We start from the raw sequence: 15,575 nt of genomic DNA, 5'->3' as shown, positions 1-15,575 counted from the left end.
GTTCTTTAATTTTTAATCCAAAATTTTAACTATAATTTTATTTTTGGGGATAATTATTTACAAAAAAAGTAAATTATTCTTTTTAACTTGTTTTTATTTTTAAAATCCAAATACTTTTTTCCTTAACTGACAGCTTTTAAAGTTAAAGGTTTTCGAGTAGAGGAATAAATCACAGAAAAGCAATTTGAGTTATACTTGAAAATTGACTTTGGAAGAAGAAAAAAATCTAAACAAAAAAATGAATGAAAAATTACTTAAATAGACTACTTTTAACTTTGATGTTATAAACGGTACGCAATACTATTATTTTAATACCAAAGCATAGCTTAATAGCATAACAGAAACTAGTTGTTGACCTATTTTATTGAACACTTCAAAAAAAAATTGTTTTCTCTTTTAGACATTGGAGAATACGAATTACAATAGTTTTTAAAGAACATGTTTAAAAATATAATATGGTTTCTGTTCAGAATTAGTTGATATAATTCTGATAAGCATCATAGATGCACAAAGATGAAATGCATGTAATATTAGTTACTTCACGAAGCATAATATAACAATATATTACTTATTGACATATCAACTCAGCTGGTGCAGTAAATCCTTCACAAGTCAATTAAGCATTTCTCATATAAAGAAGTTACTGAGCCAATCAATACATGAACCTACAGTCCACGCCAAACGAATAGCACATGCAATAATTTAGTAATAAAAATAGGTGAATGAACGTATTAAATTTTACACAATAATTATTGCATATTTAACACAATTTAACATAAGAAATAAAATACATATAAAGAACAATATTGTCTTTGTTTTTGTTTAAAACATATAAAAAACAAAAAATAAATAAAATTAAAGATACATGATGTGCCAAACCAATAGCACACACACCATTTCAGCAGGTTTAGAGATTACTAAGATGTAGAAACGAATCCAATAGCCAATTTTCTTACCTTTCTTCATAATAACCTGAATGCAACGCTTAGGCATGGTGGTAATGAGCGTTTGAAGCAAAGATTGAGGGATTTTGTTCCATTGCATCTGGATGACCATTTTCAGTTCAGTGAGGTTACTGTATTGTTTTCCATTTGCGAACACGTGACAAGACAAGTAACCCTAAATGTTTTCAATTGGATTCAATTTGGGTGACAGCACTGGATGATTAAACTATTAAATGTCATATTCCGTTAAAAATTCCATCACGTTTTTTGCCGTATGTATCGATGCGTTATCTTGCATAAAGACAAATACATGTTTTGTATTAATGCAAGATAACGCATGGCCATATGGCGTCAAGTAACCAGAGAGTGTAATAATATAGCTGTTTGCTGAAGACTATATTATTATCAAACAAAATGTTTTCATTTTACACTGTGTTTCATCAATAAAGCCTCATTAGAAATCATTTTTGATAAGTCTTATTATGTGTCTCTGTGTGTGGGCGTGGGTTTGAGTGGGTGTGTTGTTCATGTATCATAATATATACTATATATATATATATATATATATATATATATATATATATATATATATATATATATATATATATATGCACAGACATATACACACACAATGCATACATGCATATAATTATAAGAACAGGCTCATACACGCATATTAAACAGAATATTAAACAGAATAATAAAGAGCAGAAGAAAAGGTAGCTGAATAGGTTTAAAAATAGGGGAAAACTAAAAACTGTAATAATTTAGAAAATTAGTCAAAATTGAATAAAGATAAGGGACAGTTAAAATGATGTGTTAGAACTTTATTGAGTGTTTTTATGGAGTATAAATTTTTTGATATTGGCAATGAAAGCATTTCTACTAATGTTTTGAAGATTTGTTTTTATTAAAAATGGGAGAGAGTTCCAAAAGTGAATTGATTAGTATTAAGTAGATTGAATACCATATTTGCTTGTTTTTTTAAGGTAAAACTAGGTATATATAAAAGGTAGAGAACATATATTTAAAGTAAGAATAATGTATATCAAAGTTTAACAATCTAACTAAAGTTTTTTAACAGTAAAAAAATTGAGAATAAGTTTAATTTGTGTTTGCCGTATTGTGTTGTTTGTGTTTGCCGTATTGTGACTTTAGTTATATTTACAATTATGTGGATACAAATAACTATATTTTTTCATTCGATTGATTACTGTCGCGTTGGTTAAAATAATTTAAACAATAGTCAACTGGTGACTGGTAAACACATTTAATATAACACGTGCCAATGTTACCCACTTGCCAATGTAACCCCGCGTTACCTTATGATTTAATATGAGTCTTCAAGTTCTAAGCTTAAAGAATCATGTTGTTTTTTATATTTAGCTCACAGGTATGCAAACTTTTTGATAGTTTTCATATATTTCAAATAAAATTTTGTGGAAAATATCTTATAAAGTTTCATGGAAACCAAATTGTTGTCATGGAAACCAAATTGATTGTTAAATTAGCATTTGCTAAGATTGCTTCTTTTGATCGTGTTTACCATTTTCTTACTCCTGATTCCATTCTCTACCTCTTATAATCTCTTATTCGTTCTCTTTGAATCTATTAACATGAATGATAAGGTAATGAAAGTTCATTAGCTTATCATTCATATCCATTCATGTATAGCTGAAAAATATTTAATAAAGTTGGCGACACAAAATACATTGTTAGTCATCATGACCCATTCACGCAAATAGATGACGAGCTTATGAATTTTACTTTTTATTTTTTATTGCAATTTTTTCTACTTTGAAACTAAAAACTCACGCAGTAATGAATCATTATGATAATATAGTTGCAAAGTATTATTGCAAATATTTAGTAAGACAAAAAAATTGGATTAAAATGGATTCTCTGAAAGTTTTCTCCTTAAACGTAAATGAATTGATTAACGGAAAAAAGTAAAAAACACTTATAAACTACATTAAAAATAAACCACACGGTTTTATCTTATTCAGGAAATGCATTTGAGTGATGACAATATTAGTTTGTTAGAAAAAAAATGGAGATATTTTGTACTCACCTACGCGCAACAAAGCTATTTTATTTCAAAAACTTTTTTGCCAAATAATATTAACTGATCATTATAATGTTTAAGTAGTGATTTTAAACCCTAAAAAAATAACATTTGATTTATAAATTTGAATATTTTTTACGCTTTTTACTTTAATTACAAAGTATTTTCCTCAAAACCTTTTACTTTTTGTGGATGAAAACAAAGTTTGAACACTTTTACCTTGAAATATCTTTATATTGAAACTATCATTATTTTTTTGAATTATCTTAGGACCATGATGTATTGAAATTTTGACATGAATATATATGTACAAAACTTAGCACTTCTGTCGTAATAGGAATTTTCGGATAGGCTCTTGGAAACACAAATCGTTGCATTTTTTGACTCAATACGTAACTGAAGAGCTTAGTGCTAAAAGTACTTCAGTCACAAAAGAAATGCTTTGTGACTTCAGTACTTTAGCACTAAGCTCTTTAATTTACTCAAAATCCCTGAAAAAAATTTTTAAAGGAGGCAAAAGCTGATTATCTCAATGTTTCCAACCCGGATTCTAAGTGAAAGAAACGTCGCTAATTTCATTTTTGCCCTACAGGTTTTCTTTATATTCTTATCAATAGCTTGTTTATATTCTAAAATGCGTGCGCAAAAAATGGCAGGCAAAACATTTAAGCCAAAGAAGTTTTAATATTTGTTTGTTTTTTTAACGGTTTTTTTATATTATTTGAATAACAAGGGTATATATAACCCCTAGAAATATAGTATTTTAATATAAAGTATTTTATAAGGATAAGTTTACATACTATAACAGATGTTTTAATCTAATTATATAACAACTTATCTAAGATGTTTTAAAAATTTAAGTTAAAGCAAATTAAGTAAAAGTAATGCTGTGAGGTTTGTACAAGTAAACTGTTTGAATAGAAAAAGACTCAGACTATAGTGGCACCAGCCACTTATATAAATATGTCAAATTTTGTTAACCAGTATGAATACATACCTTGCCAATTTTTAAAATTAAAATACGTTTAAAATTAATAGGATATACTTCTACTAATCTAAACTTCTAGCAATCCAACTAAATTATAAAAAAAACAAAGAATTATTTCAAAGTTTACATAAATTGTCCTTAAAAGCTGTTGTTTTTAAAACTAATAGTTGGTAAATTGATAAAACAAAGAACTGTAATGAAACACTTTCTATGAAATGAGCTCTACTTTACTCCTAAAGTTCTGGTGAAACCGATTACTGCTCATTATGAGCCATTGCTTATTAACGAAAGCCAAAACAAAATTACAGAAAAATCGAAAGTTTCACTCAAATTGTTTATGAATTTTTCTTATCAACTTAATACTATAAAAAAATTTGACTAAAACTCAAAGCAAAAACATTTATAGGAGAATCCACAGACAGGCCTGTCTTTGCACATGTCCTGCCGAGGCAGCCGCTGTGGTACCAGGACATTTAGAGAGACCAGCAAGGCATCAAATTTTTTGCTAATAAATTTTTATCATAAAAATAAAAGTGCAATGGCGCTTTTTTTAATTATTTAAAACATTTTTTATTTACTAAAACAACTATAACTCCTACATAAAATAATTTTTTTGATTTTTTTTTCACCAAGATTACCCGCCGATTAAATTAGAAAAAAGTTATCTTTTCACAATTTTTTTATACATTTTTTTTATACATTTCACACATTTTTTATACTTTATTTTTTAGAATTGGTAAATATTTAATCGAAAACGGTCGAAAAATAGATAAAACGTTTAGCGACCTATTATTGACTAAAAATTGACGCTTGATTTGAAACGTATATTTCAAACTTTTTTATATATACGTTTACTAAACTTCGATCTAACGTTTTGAATATCGACTTACATTAGTCAATATTGTAAACCTTTAATCGACCTTAATTAAACGTAAACATTTATAGATTTAAAATCTACGCTTTAAATCTTTTAATTTATACGTTTATTAAACGTCAATCAAACGTTTACAATATTGACTAATATAAATTGTTATTCTAAACGTTTGATCGACGTTTAGTAAACGTTTATTATATTATAATATAGCAATATAGCCATTGGTCAGAAGACTCACATAACAGCTTTAGTCACGCGGTTTAAATAGCCATAATTAAAACGAAATAAAAAAAATTATTGAAAAATTACTTTTTATTGGCTAAATAATTAATTTAAATGCGTTTACAAGAATCACTTCCTTACAACAGCTGAAAGCAAAACGACTGATTAATAAATAATAAACGAGTGTCGGAAGCTAAAAAGTTAAAAATCTCTTATCGCGACAATCTACCTTCCTAAATGCCAACAACTTAATGGATGTCTTAGAAATTATTGATTGCAACCTTGACACAGTTAAAAAATACGAGTTGCTGGTCTCTCGTTATGAAAGTCCTGCTGCAAGAACTTTTTTCGTAAGTTTTATAAACAGTTTAAATTCATTTTGTAAGCGCTAGTATGATAGTGCAGCAGTAGGTATTCATCTTTGCATTAATCAAGAGGTTTAATAAATAAATTTTTTTATTTTTTTATTTTAGATGCATTTTAGCTTAATTTAGTTACATTTGCTATAGAAAATTGGTAGAACAGAGCTGGTAAAAGCCACTGCATATAATATGGCGCGACTTTCGAAATTTTCCATGTTTATTTTTGTCAAAAATAAACATAGGTGGTACATGAAAGTTTGGAAACTTCCATTCAGAAAATCCTCCATATGTAAAGTTGTTCTGTGTAATTCCAATTTTATTTTATGAATGTACATTTAAATTATTTTAATTAAAATAGTTTTTTGCGGTTACAAATCAGGTTACGAAATCAGACGATCAGGATAAGAATGTAGAAGATGATGTTGCACAAACAGGTGCATGATAAACAAGTGGTAGACGGTATTCTAGGAAGATTTTTGATTATGCATAAACCAGTGATCCAAAATATTTGTTTATGAGTTTATTAATTTTATAAGTAATCTTAATATTAATGTAAAGTTTTATTTTCTGCTGAGATTATATTTAAAAAATATTTGATAGAAATTTTTTAATATAATACTTCCACTGCCAAAAGTTTGATCATTTAATTTTTTTTAATTATCGAAACATAAACAAGCATAGCGCACAAACATATTTTCTCTAAACCCAAACTATATGAAAATGTTTTATATAAGTTTATAACTTTATATATAGTTTTATAAAATAAAAGTATAGTATAAGTAGTATACTATAAAAGTTTATAAACATATTATAATAGTTATAAAAAATATAGAAAATAAGACCAGGTCTTTTATAACTATATCTTATTTATAAATTTCCTTACTTTTATAACTATATCCTATTTATAAATTTCACGACGTATATAGCTCTTATTACTTATGTAAAGTTAAAATGTTATAACGTAATTTTAACTTATATTAGTTTTAAAACGTAAATAAATTAAATTTACGTTAACTAAATCAAAGAAACTAATAGACAAGTTTAATATACGTTTACTTAGACTAAATCTAAACGCTTTATATACGTATAATAATCCTATAATAGACGTCTAAAATACGTTAGAATATAGACGTTTTACGGACGTTTGTTCTAAACGTTAATCTGGATTTCATTCTAAACGGATAATTGACCAAAAATGTTTATTTTAAAACTTTAACTTTTTTTTTTTAAACTTAGTGCGGCAGTGGCGCAGTGGTTAGAGCGCTTGCTTTATAAGCTGGATATCTAGGTTCGAAACGAGCTATCGACATATTTTCGTGTCACGGTAAGGTAGAAGGCATGAACTTCCTGGTTAAATGCACTTCCGCGGTGCTCTGTGACAAGACCGTTAGGTCTTCTTGGGGCACCTAAATAACAAAACAAAACAAAAACATAAATTTTTTTTTATCGATGTAGGTGAAAGAAAATTTGGGGCATACCCCATCCCCCTATATCCGTTACTGCTCTGTTGAGCCGTAAACGGAAACAAGACGAATTGACGTCTATTGAGGTATCAGACTTTACTGAGAAAAGAAATATGGTTTCTGAGGTTATGATTTCAGGTCACCATTGATCAACTTCTAACTGAGATTGAAAGGTGAAGACAAACTTATGCCTCTCTCGTTTTGGATTCTTTGTCCGTTTTTTAGATATGGATTCTGTTGTAAAAACAGCGTACGCTAAAGAACTTTTTTAAATTTACGTAAACGTTGCGGACATTTACATTCCGAATAAAAACTGCATTTCAAGAACTTAGCTCCCAATTCAGTTGAAATTATTATAAGTGAACCAAAAAAACGAACAATCTGAATTTACTTCTGGTTATTTAATCAAAGAAACTTGAATCCACTCTCTAACGTCAATGTTGTTCTAAGGATTCAATGTTGTTCTCTGCTCCTGTTACTAATTGTAACGGAGAAAAGCCTTTTTCAAATTTCAAAAAGGGTATTAAAAAAAAGGGAATTGCTACAGTTCTAATAGTAGACAAAAAAAATGCCTTTCAACGCTAGCATTGACTTATTCATTTTTGGACAATGCGGTAATTTTAATTAGCAATATATTAGCATATAAAAAAATTGACCTGAAAAACGGGTACAATGTAAATATTGAATTTTTTCTTCATTTGAATTTATTGTTTACTATTTGAAAAGTTTGCTTTATTTCAACAGGTTATAATCTTAAAAAGGAAAGTTTGCATAATTTAAACTTTTGAATACCATGTCTCTACAACAAATAAATCTTTTCATTACTGTTGCAAGTTTGTACATTGATGTTAATTATCCTAAGTGCAAGTACACATGTAATTGTATATTGCAGTTGTCATGGAATGGGCATTTTTTAAATAAAATTCTATATAAATATAGAAACAGCTTAAAATTGCGGAAAGATGACCAAAATTATCCACTTAATAAAGATATATATTTCTTAACCTCTATTCTATGGGCTATTTGTCTTTTACCATTGCTAGTGAATAGAAATGTTTTTAAGGTGGTTCATACCCTTATTTTTAGTCAGAAATCCGTGAATCTGGTGATTGTGCTGGCCAAGGCATGAATCAAATATTACTTTTAAGGAAATAATCAGTTATTAAATGTGCTGTATGGCATGGAGCATTGTCTTGTTGAAATAACCAGTTTTGATCAGCCTGGAACAAATTGCGACTAGGGATAAGCGCGTTTTCCAAAATGTTGCGATACTCATACTGGTTTAATCTTCCTTCGTGTATTTTATGACATCCAACACCTGAGCCTGATATACATCTCCATATCCCGACAGAACCACCATCTTTTTAAATACGGTTTAGTAGGTGTTGCTTCAAATATTTTTCCGTCTTTTTGCAATGAACAAATCTTTTTTTTTTTCTGTTAATAATTTCAAAATTTGGTTCGTCATTAAAGATAATCATTTTCCATTGTACCACTGAATAGTTTAAACGCTCTTTGCGCCATCTTTTTAACTCCTTAATATTGAAATAAATTTCATTACAAGCTTGAAAACTTGCATCATCAAGTTGGAAAAAGTGTTATTGAAGCAGAAAAAGCAAGACAGTATTTATTTAAAATCCATACTTTAAAATAACTTTTTTTGCCACGTGAAATTAGAGTTGTTTAATTTGCAGTCTTTACATTTACCAAGTTATTATCACTTGTTTATTGCTATTGTTGTTATATATTCCAAATAAAAATAAATCCAGGGTGTTTAATTTTAGACGAAATGAATTAAAGTATGCCTAGATCAACTCTTTCAAAACATAAAAGAAAGTTCAGTGCTAACCGACACACAGCAGACATTCCAAAAAAATATTTTTTTTTTATTAATAATGCTACGAAAATGGAAAATCAAAGGATAACATTATTGAATAAAAAGTGCACTAAAAAGAAAATGATAGAAGAAACTGAGAGCCATTAGGAAAGGATTTTTGGATGAAGAAAAACAAACTGAAACTATACCAGCCTATGCAGCTGGGGCTTATTAATTATTTTATTCCGTTTTTTTCTTTGTTTTTTAATTTTAACCTATTTTCTTTTTTTAGTTATTTTCAGTTTTATATTTTAAATATCTTTCGATCTGATAGTCCAAATGATTTGAAATTTTCAGGGTATAATCGTATTGGTATATTGAAGGAGTTGAAGCAGAACCAAGGCAAAATTTTCAAAAATGTAGATTTAATAGCTTTTTTTGTATACACTCCTATTGAATTTTTACCTTTTTTTAACAATTTTTTTTATAATTTTTGTAAAACAAGTAGGAACTTTCTTGCTTAAGATTTAAACTAAAAAAAGCTAAAAATAACTAGTTTTCTTTGAAATTTTTTTTAAGGGTATGAACCACCTTTTAAGGGTATGAACCACCTTTTAAGGGTGTGAACCTTAATATGAGATACAAGTAGTATAAAAAATTATTGTAAATGCAAAATAAAAGATGTCAAAAAATTTAAATGTCTAGTCTTTCTTATTTCTAAATTTTTCGCTAACATAAAAGTCAATATAGTTTGTTATTCTGTTTATATTGACATCAAACCTAATGTTTTGATAGTTTTATGTGCTATAATTGAGTTGATGTTGTTCAGTATATATAGATCACTAAATTCTTTTGGTGCTAATTTGATATTGTCATTATTGATTATAGTGCTTATTGATTATATTGCTGAAAAAAGACTTAAATGACTGTTTATCGTGTTTGTAAGACACTTTGAAGTTTAAGAAGTTTTTATTTCTTGTATTGTACTTGATTTTATCGGGGTTAATAAAATCAAATTGTTTAAACCCATCTCTGGGCAAGTTTTGCGACATCGGTTACGGAGGAGGCGTGAACTTCCAATTAAATGCTCATCCACGGTGCTCGGTGATAAGACCGTAAGGACTTCTTGGGGCACCTAAATAAAAAAAATTAAAAAAATAAGTTCACCCGTTTCTTGCAAAAAATTGCATAGTTTTAGTGCTCTGCATAAAAATCGATGATGAAAAATTTGCAAGTTGTATGCTTTAAGCTGTTGATTGATTTGAAATTTATCTTTATTTTGAATATTAATTTTGAGTAGTAAAAATAAAATCATATAGTAATATGCATTGCTAAGCTTTATAATTCTTTTTTCGTGTAGCAAATTATAAAGACTTAAGCAGTAATCACAGTAAGTAAAATAAATCTTTTGAAGAATTGTAAACGAACTTTGAAGGCTAGACCAAATATATTAGTTATTGAGAATAATTTTGTCTATTTTTTTGCTTTTATCTCTTTTATGTATTCGGTAAAATGTACTGTTTTTGATGACACCAAGCAAAGAAAATTTTTTGAACTATTTCAATTTTGAACTTATTACTTAATATGATTGATGTTTGCAATATTATTTTAGATGTATGCTTATTTGTAAAAATCATTGCTTTAGTTTTATCCCTATTGATGACGAGTTTATTAGCATAGCACCACACAATAAAATTATTAAATGCTAACTGAGTTTTTGTTATTAGATGGTTTATATCGGTATCACTTGTCATAAGTGTTGTGTCATCTGCAAATAATGTTGATTCAAATAATGTCAAGTATTCAGGTAGATTATTGACGAAAATCAAAAAAAAGAGGTTCTGAATCGGAACCTTGTGGTATACCGATATTAACTTATTCTTCGTTAGAATATATATCTTTAACTTTTGTAAATATTTTTCTATTATGAAAATAGTTGCTTATTAAGTTCAAAGCATCAGTTAAAAAGCCATAATGTTTTAGTTTCAAAATCAGTAATTTGGAATTTATTAAGTCAAAACCTTTTCTAAAATCGATAAATATTAACAATGTATTTTTTAGAGTTTCCTAGCTTTACTTTAGAGATAAGAACATGTAACGTAGTTTCACATGAATGATTGCATCTGAAACCGTGTTGGTAATCATTGAATAAATCAATTATTCGTTCAAACACTTTTGTTAGTGGATATACTACAGTAATACTTCGATAACTATTGATATCATGTATTTCATCTTTTTGTTTATAAAGTGGCATAATACTACCTATTTTAAGCTTATTTGGAATACTACCTGTTTTTAGACATTTGTTGAATATAATCATTAATACTACATGTTTCTAGACATTTGTTGAATATAATCGTTAATGGATCAGTGTTTGAATCATATGATTTTTATTAACTTTTGTTGGAATATCTGAATAACAGGTGCTTTTTTCTTTTAAGTTTTTAATCGCACCGATGATATCATATTTATTAATAGAAAGAAACGAGAATTTTTTTTTTAAATCTTTTTAGCTATTTTAAGAATATTTGAAAAGATTGTTAATAAAGTTTTAAGAATCATTAAATACACAATCGGAATTAGATTTGAATGTACTGAAGAATTTCTTAAAAAAATGACTTTTAAACGTTTGAGTAGGTTTTCTTGTTTTTGTAAAGTATATAATCAGGAATGGGAGTATCTTCAAAGCTTGATATAATTTTGATGAACTTTGAGTAGAAATCATAAAAGTCTTTTGAGTTATTAAAATTTTTCGGTTTCTTCTTTTTTCGAATAACTTGTTAATTTTTCGTTTCTTAATTTAATAGAATCTCTTCTCGTTTTTTTAAACATTTGAAAAATTGATAAATCATTTTTTTTCATGTAATCAAAATGATAATAATTTGTTCAGATTTTTAAACTGTTGATCGAACCATTCATTGTTTGTCTTTATTCTTGATGTTTATTTGTATCATTTGGTGAAATGGCATTTAAGATATTTATAAAGTAATTTATAATTCCACATGTTAGTCGAGTTGTCATTTAATTGAACTGTATGTTATAGTTATTGATTGCGTTGGATATGATTGTTATCTTTTTAATACTTAGTTGCCTGCTTTTTATTGTTTTTGAGTAATTGACTACTTCAGTGATACCATCAATTGCTGCAAAAACTGCACAGTGATGACGAACGTTTTTATTTTCGCTGGACTTTTACTTAATAAAACATCAATCATACTTTTAGATATTTTGTATTTATCTTTTTTATTAAATTTAGTTTCAACTTTAGTTGTTTTATAAACATTATTTTTTAAGTTGTTATTAGTAAGAAACTCATTCAGTTGAATGAGTTTCTTACTAATAACAACTTAAAAAATAATACCAATTATACTTTTATTTATTCAACCTGAAACTAAAGTTTCAGGTTGAATAAATAAAAGTATAACTGGTATAATTAGTTGGGTTTGTGTTGTTATTGTTAAGCTGATTTGAGTAATTAAATGACGGCACAAAATAGAGTCATTCCTTAATATATAATTTTTTCAATTGTTGATCCATTATGCCATAGTAGTATTTTTCATTTTCATGATTTACGTCAATGTTATATCTAAACTTGATATTGCTGTCGTGTGTATTTGAGTTTGTCGATAGGACCTTTTTTTTTTCCCCAACATTTTTGTCACGTATTCTTTCGTTTTTGGTTAAATTTTTATTTATAAAAATTCTTGGAGAGTAATCTTTTAGAATTTTTGCTTTTACTAAAGCAGTGATAACTGTTGCTGTAATATCTGCTTTTGCTAAAGCAGTGATCAGTTTTTGCTGAGTGGAATTCAACTTTTATCATACTTGTATTGGTATGTGTTTGATTGCCTTTTGTTTTTTTCATTAATCGTGTATTTTTTTTAATTTGTTTTTTTGCCTTTTTTAAGGCTGTTTAATATTAAAAGGGTTGCTTCTTCATCATTTGTTACATTTAAAATGACGTGATCGATTCCACTTATTATGTTGGTCTCGCGGTTTATTTTTTCTTCGTTGTTTTTAGTTACTGCTACAACAATAGCTGCTTGAAATTCTTTTGTTATGCTATTCTTATTACCAGATACCATTTGGCTGTATAAATTCTGTACATTAAGAATAATAATGTTGGTATCTTTTATTTGGTTTTCGCCATTATTTGTTTCAAGTTCGTCTAATCTTTTTTTTTAATTCATCAATAACTTTATCTTTCTCTAGAAGTCTATCAACTCGTTGGTCAACTCTTTGATTAACTTTTAGTAACTATAAGTCAAGATTTTTCAAACTAAGTTGTTTTTCTTTGGTAATAAGGTTATCATAGCCAATATCAGATGTTGATCCCATTTTACAATTTCATATAAGTTTTTAATAACAATTTATATGAACGTTTAATTATTCCAATTTTAAGTTATTAGTAATCAAAAATATCGTTTATTACTTATTCACGCAATAAAACTAGAGCTATTAATGTATTTTTTTCGTGATATACACATATAATATTAAAACACCTACTATTAATTATATATTTATAAATATACTAAAATTATCCGCAAATAATATATATATATATATATATATAAATTCACATTTTTCATATGATTATCTATAAGAAGAATTACAGTTTCTTCTCGTCATACATAGAAAAGATGTTGTTATTAAGTGTAGCATTATTTGTAAAAGGTATTTCGAGTATAGCAGAAGCAAAGTCTTTTTCTGAGGATTCCACTTCATTTATTGATTCATATAGCTCACTTGCAGTATTACACAAGCAAGTATCGCATGATATATTATTTTGACTTATTTCTGAATTAACTTTAGCATCAGAAACTACTCTTGTTAAAACATTTGGAATTTTATCATTTAAAACGTTAGTAATCTCATCACTTATCTTTTCTTTGCAAGCTAAATTTTCGTATTTGCTACACCCAGAATCAAACTTATTTAAGTTTAAGTACTCATCTTCAGATGTATAGCGAGGTCTACGCTGATCTAAAAGTTTTTAAGATATTATCAAAACAAAAAACTAATATATATTAACTATATATTAATATATATTAACTATGATAATAATTGTTAACTAACCGTGAGACCAAAGACCAGAGACTTCCATTGTTCTTAATTTTTTTTCTAACTCAGATACCCGAGCACCAAGTACTCTAGAAAGAAAATAAAAAAATACTAACATGAATATTACTAAAAGCCCATTTTCTTTGAAAATATTTCTTATTAATAATTTTTATAAGTAAAACAAACCACGTACTACTTTGGCTACCGGTCAAACTGATACTAAAATATAACTACTAATGCTACAGAGAAACTAATTATATCTTAAAAGAATCAAATTTACAAAAAAAGTTCTGCTTTTTTTTTCTTTCGAAAAGTGTTTCTTATTTTTTAAATCTATTCTCTATCAGGAAAATTATGGAATTTAGACAACTAAAGTTAATGGGCAAGGTCGCAAGTTTATATTCAAAGTTAATAGCAAGGTCACGAAAATGGCGGACTAAAATCTCAACTAACTCATAATATTTAGACATAAAATGAAAATAATAATTAAATTTTTTTTTAATTTAAAGCTTTCATACATTGTGGTTCCACCACCTCAAAAGTCTTTCATCCCTTGTTATCCCCTGTCAACATCATCCTCTCTGGTTTCATCACATTCACTAGTTAGTTCTCAGTCACCTTCCAACTTCAACCTTCCTCGTCCTTCTGAAACGCTGTACACTACAAGACCTTCAAATTTACTCAATGATTCAACTGGTATGTATTGGTCTTAATATTGTGGCAGATTTTGTTCCTTCACAAAACAATTTTGTGTATTTAATTGTTTGATTGCATTATAATACTGAACTAAGGATTGGTAAATGGTCTTTTGTTATGCATATCGAAAGTATGTTTTTTTAAAAGAGGTGTCTTTTACCTCGTAATCTGTAATATATTAAAGAATACTATTTATTGTTAAAAAAGATTTTAATTTTTTTTATATTTTTAGAAATATATTTCAGGTCAGCTCAATAGAATTGAAAATCTTTTGGGGAGAGTCTTAAGACAGCTAGAAGAAGTTAAAGAAACTCAGCGTGTACAAATGACCATGTTTAGAAGTCAACAACCAGTTCAAAATGTTGCAATACTTCCAGAAGGAGCCATTTTTCCTTTGCTAACAGAAGAAGATTTTACATTAATGGAAAGAAAACTTGATGACATCAATTTCTTGAATAGTGTAGTAAGTAGTATTAAACATAATCTATGGATTCTGTCTAAATAAGTTATCCACCCACCATTTATGAATTTTAGTTTATGTTTATTGTACATGCTACAAAGCCCCTAAAAAGACACATGTTGTCCTATCATATATACTGTGTTTTCATGTAAACCTCTGAGGGCAAGTATAAATGATAAGATGTATATGATGATACAGTATATACAATGAGAAATATAAATCAAAGTGTTCTGTCTGAGAACTTGATTTAATTAATTTTAAAAAATGATAGCAGGACTATGATTCTACTTTCATAGAAAATTTTAAATTTATTTTTAGGTGAATTTTATTGCTGATATTGGGGGCAATACTCTTGAAGAAGCAACTAAGCGGATGATGGCTTTTGTGATGAGCAACAACTTAGCCATGAAATTTAACGTTTTTGGTCGTGGTGGCAAGAGAGGGTTTGGGTCCACCCGACTTTTTGATACTGTGTACAGTAAGTGCAATCTTATCTAATTAACACTCCAATGATTCTCTCATTTCGAATTTTCAATCAATATTATAAATTAAATAGTTTTAGAGTAATAACCATGGTATCTTTCTATGTGAGTTCCTTATTTTCTTCCTTACCAGAGTTTAAAA

General features: G+C 27.6%; 1 protein-coding gene and 1 long non-coding RNA gene across 2 annotated transcripts in view; one reads left to right on the top strand and one right to left on the bottom strand.

Annotated features, from left to right (window-relative positions):
* Positions 1-5,076: 5,076 nt before the first annotated feature.
* LOC136077742 (uncharacterized) lies at positions 5,077-6,047 on the top strand. Its single transcript, XR_010637241.1, has 2 exons — positions 5,077-5,443; positions 5,567-6,047. It is a non-coding gene; the product is annotated as an uncharacterized LOC136077742 (long non-coding RNA).
* Positions 6,048-13,227: 7,180 nt separating this feature from the next.
* The window catches only part of LOC101241078 (coiled-coil domain-containing protein 149), a 34,388-nt gene continuing 32,040 nt past the window's right edge, over positions 13,228-15,575 (bottom strand). Inside the window, exons 9-10 of the mRNA XM_065793324.1 lie at positions 13,811-13,884; positions 13,228-13,717 (exon numbers count right to left, since the gene is read on the bottom strand). Of these exons, the coding sequence (XP_065649396.1) occupies positions 13,344-13,717; positions 13,811-13,884 (448 nt within the window). The 3' untranslated portion in view covers positions 13,228-13,343. The remainder of the gene's footprint in view (positions 13,718-13,810; positions 13,885-15,575) is intronic.

This window comes from Hydra vulgaris, chromosome 03 (assembly GCF_038396675.1).
Source record: "Hydra vulgaris chromosome 03, alternate assembly HydraT2T_AEP".
In the NCBI taxonomy this organism is placed as follows: domain Eukaryota; kingdom Metazoa; phylum Cnidaria; class Hydrozoa; order Anthoathecata; family Hydridae; genus Hydra; species Hydra vulgaris.
This window is presented reverse-complemented; position numbering and strand designations above follow the sequence as displayed.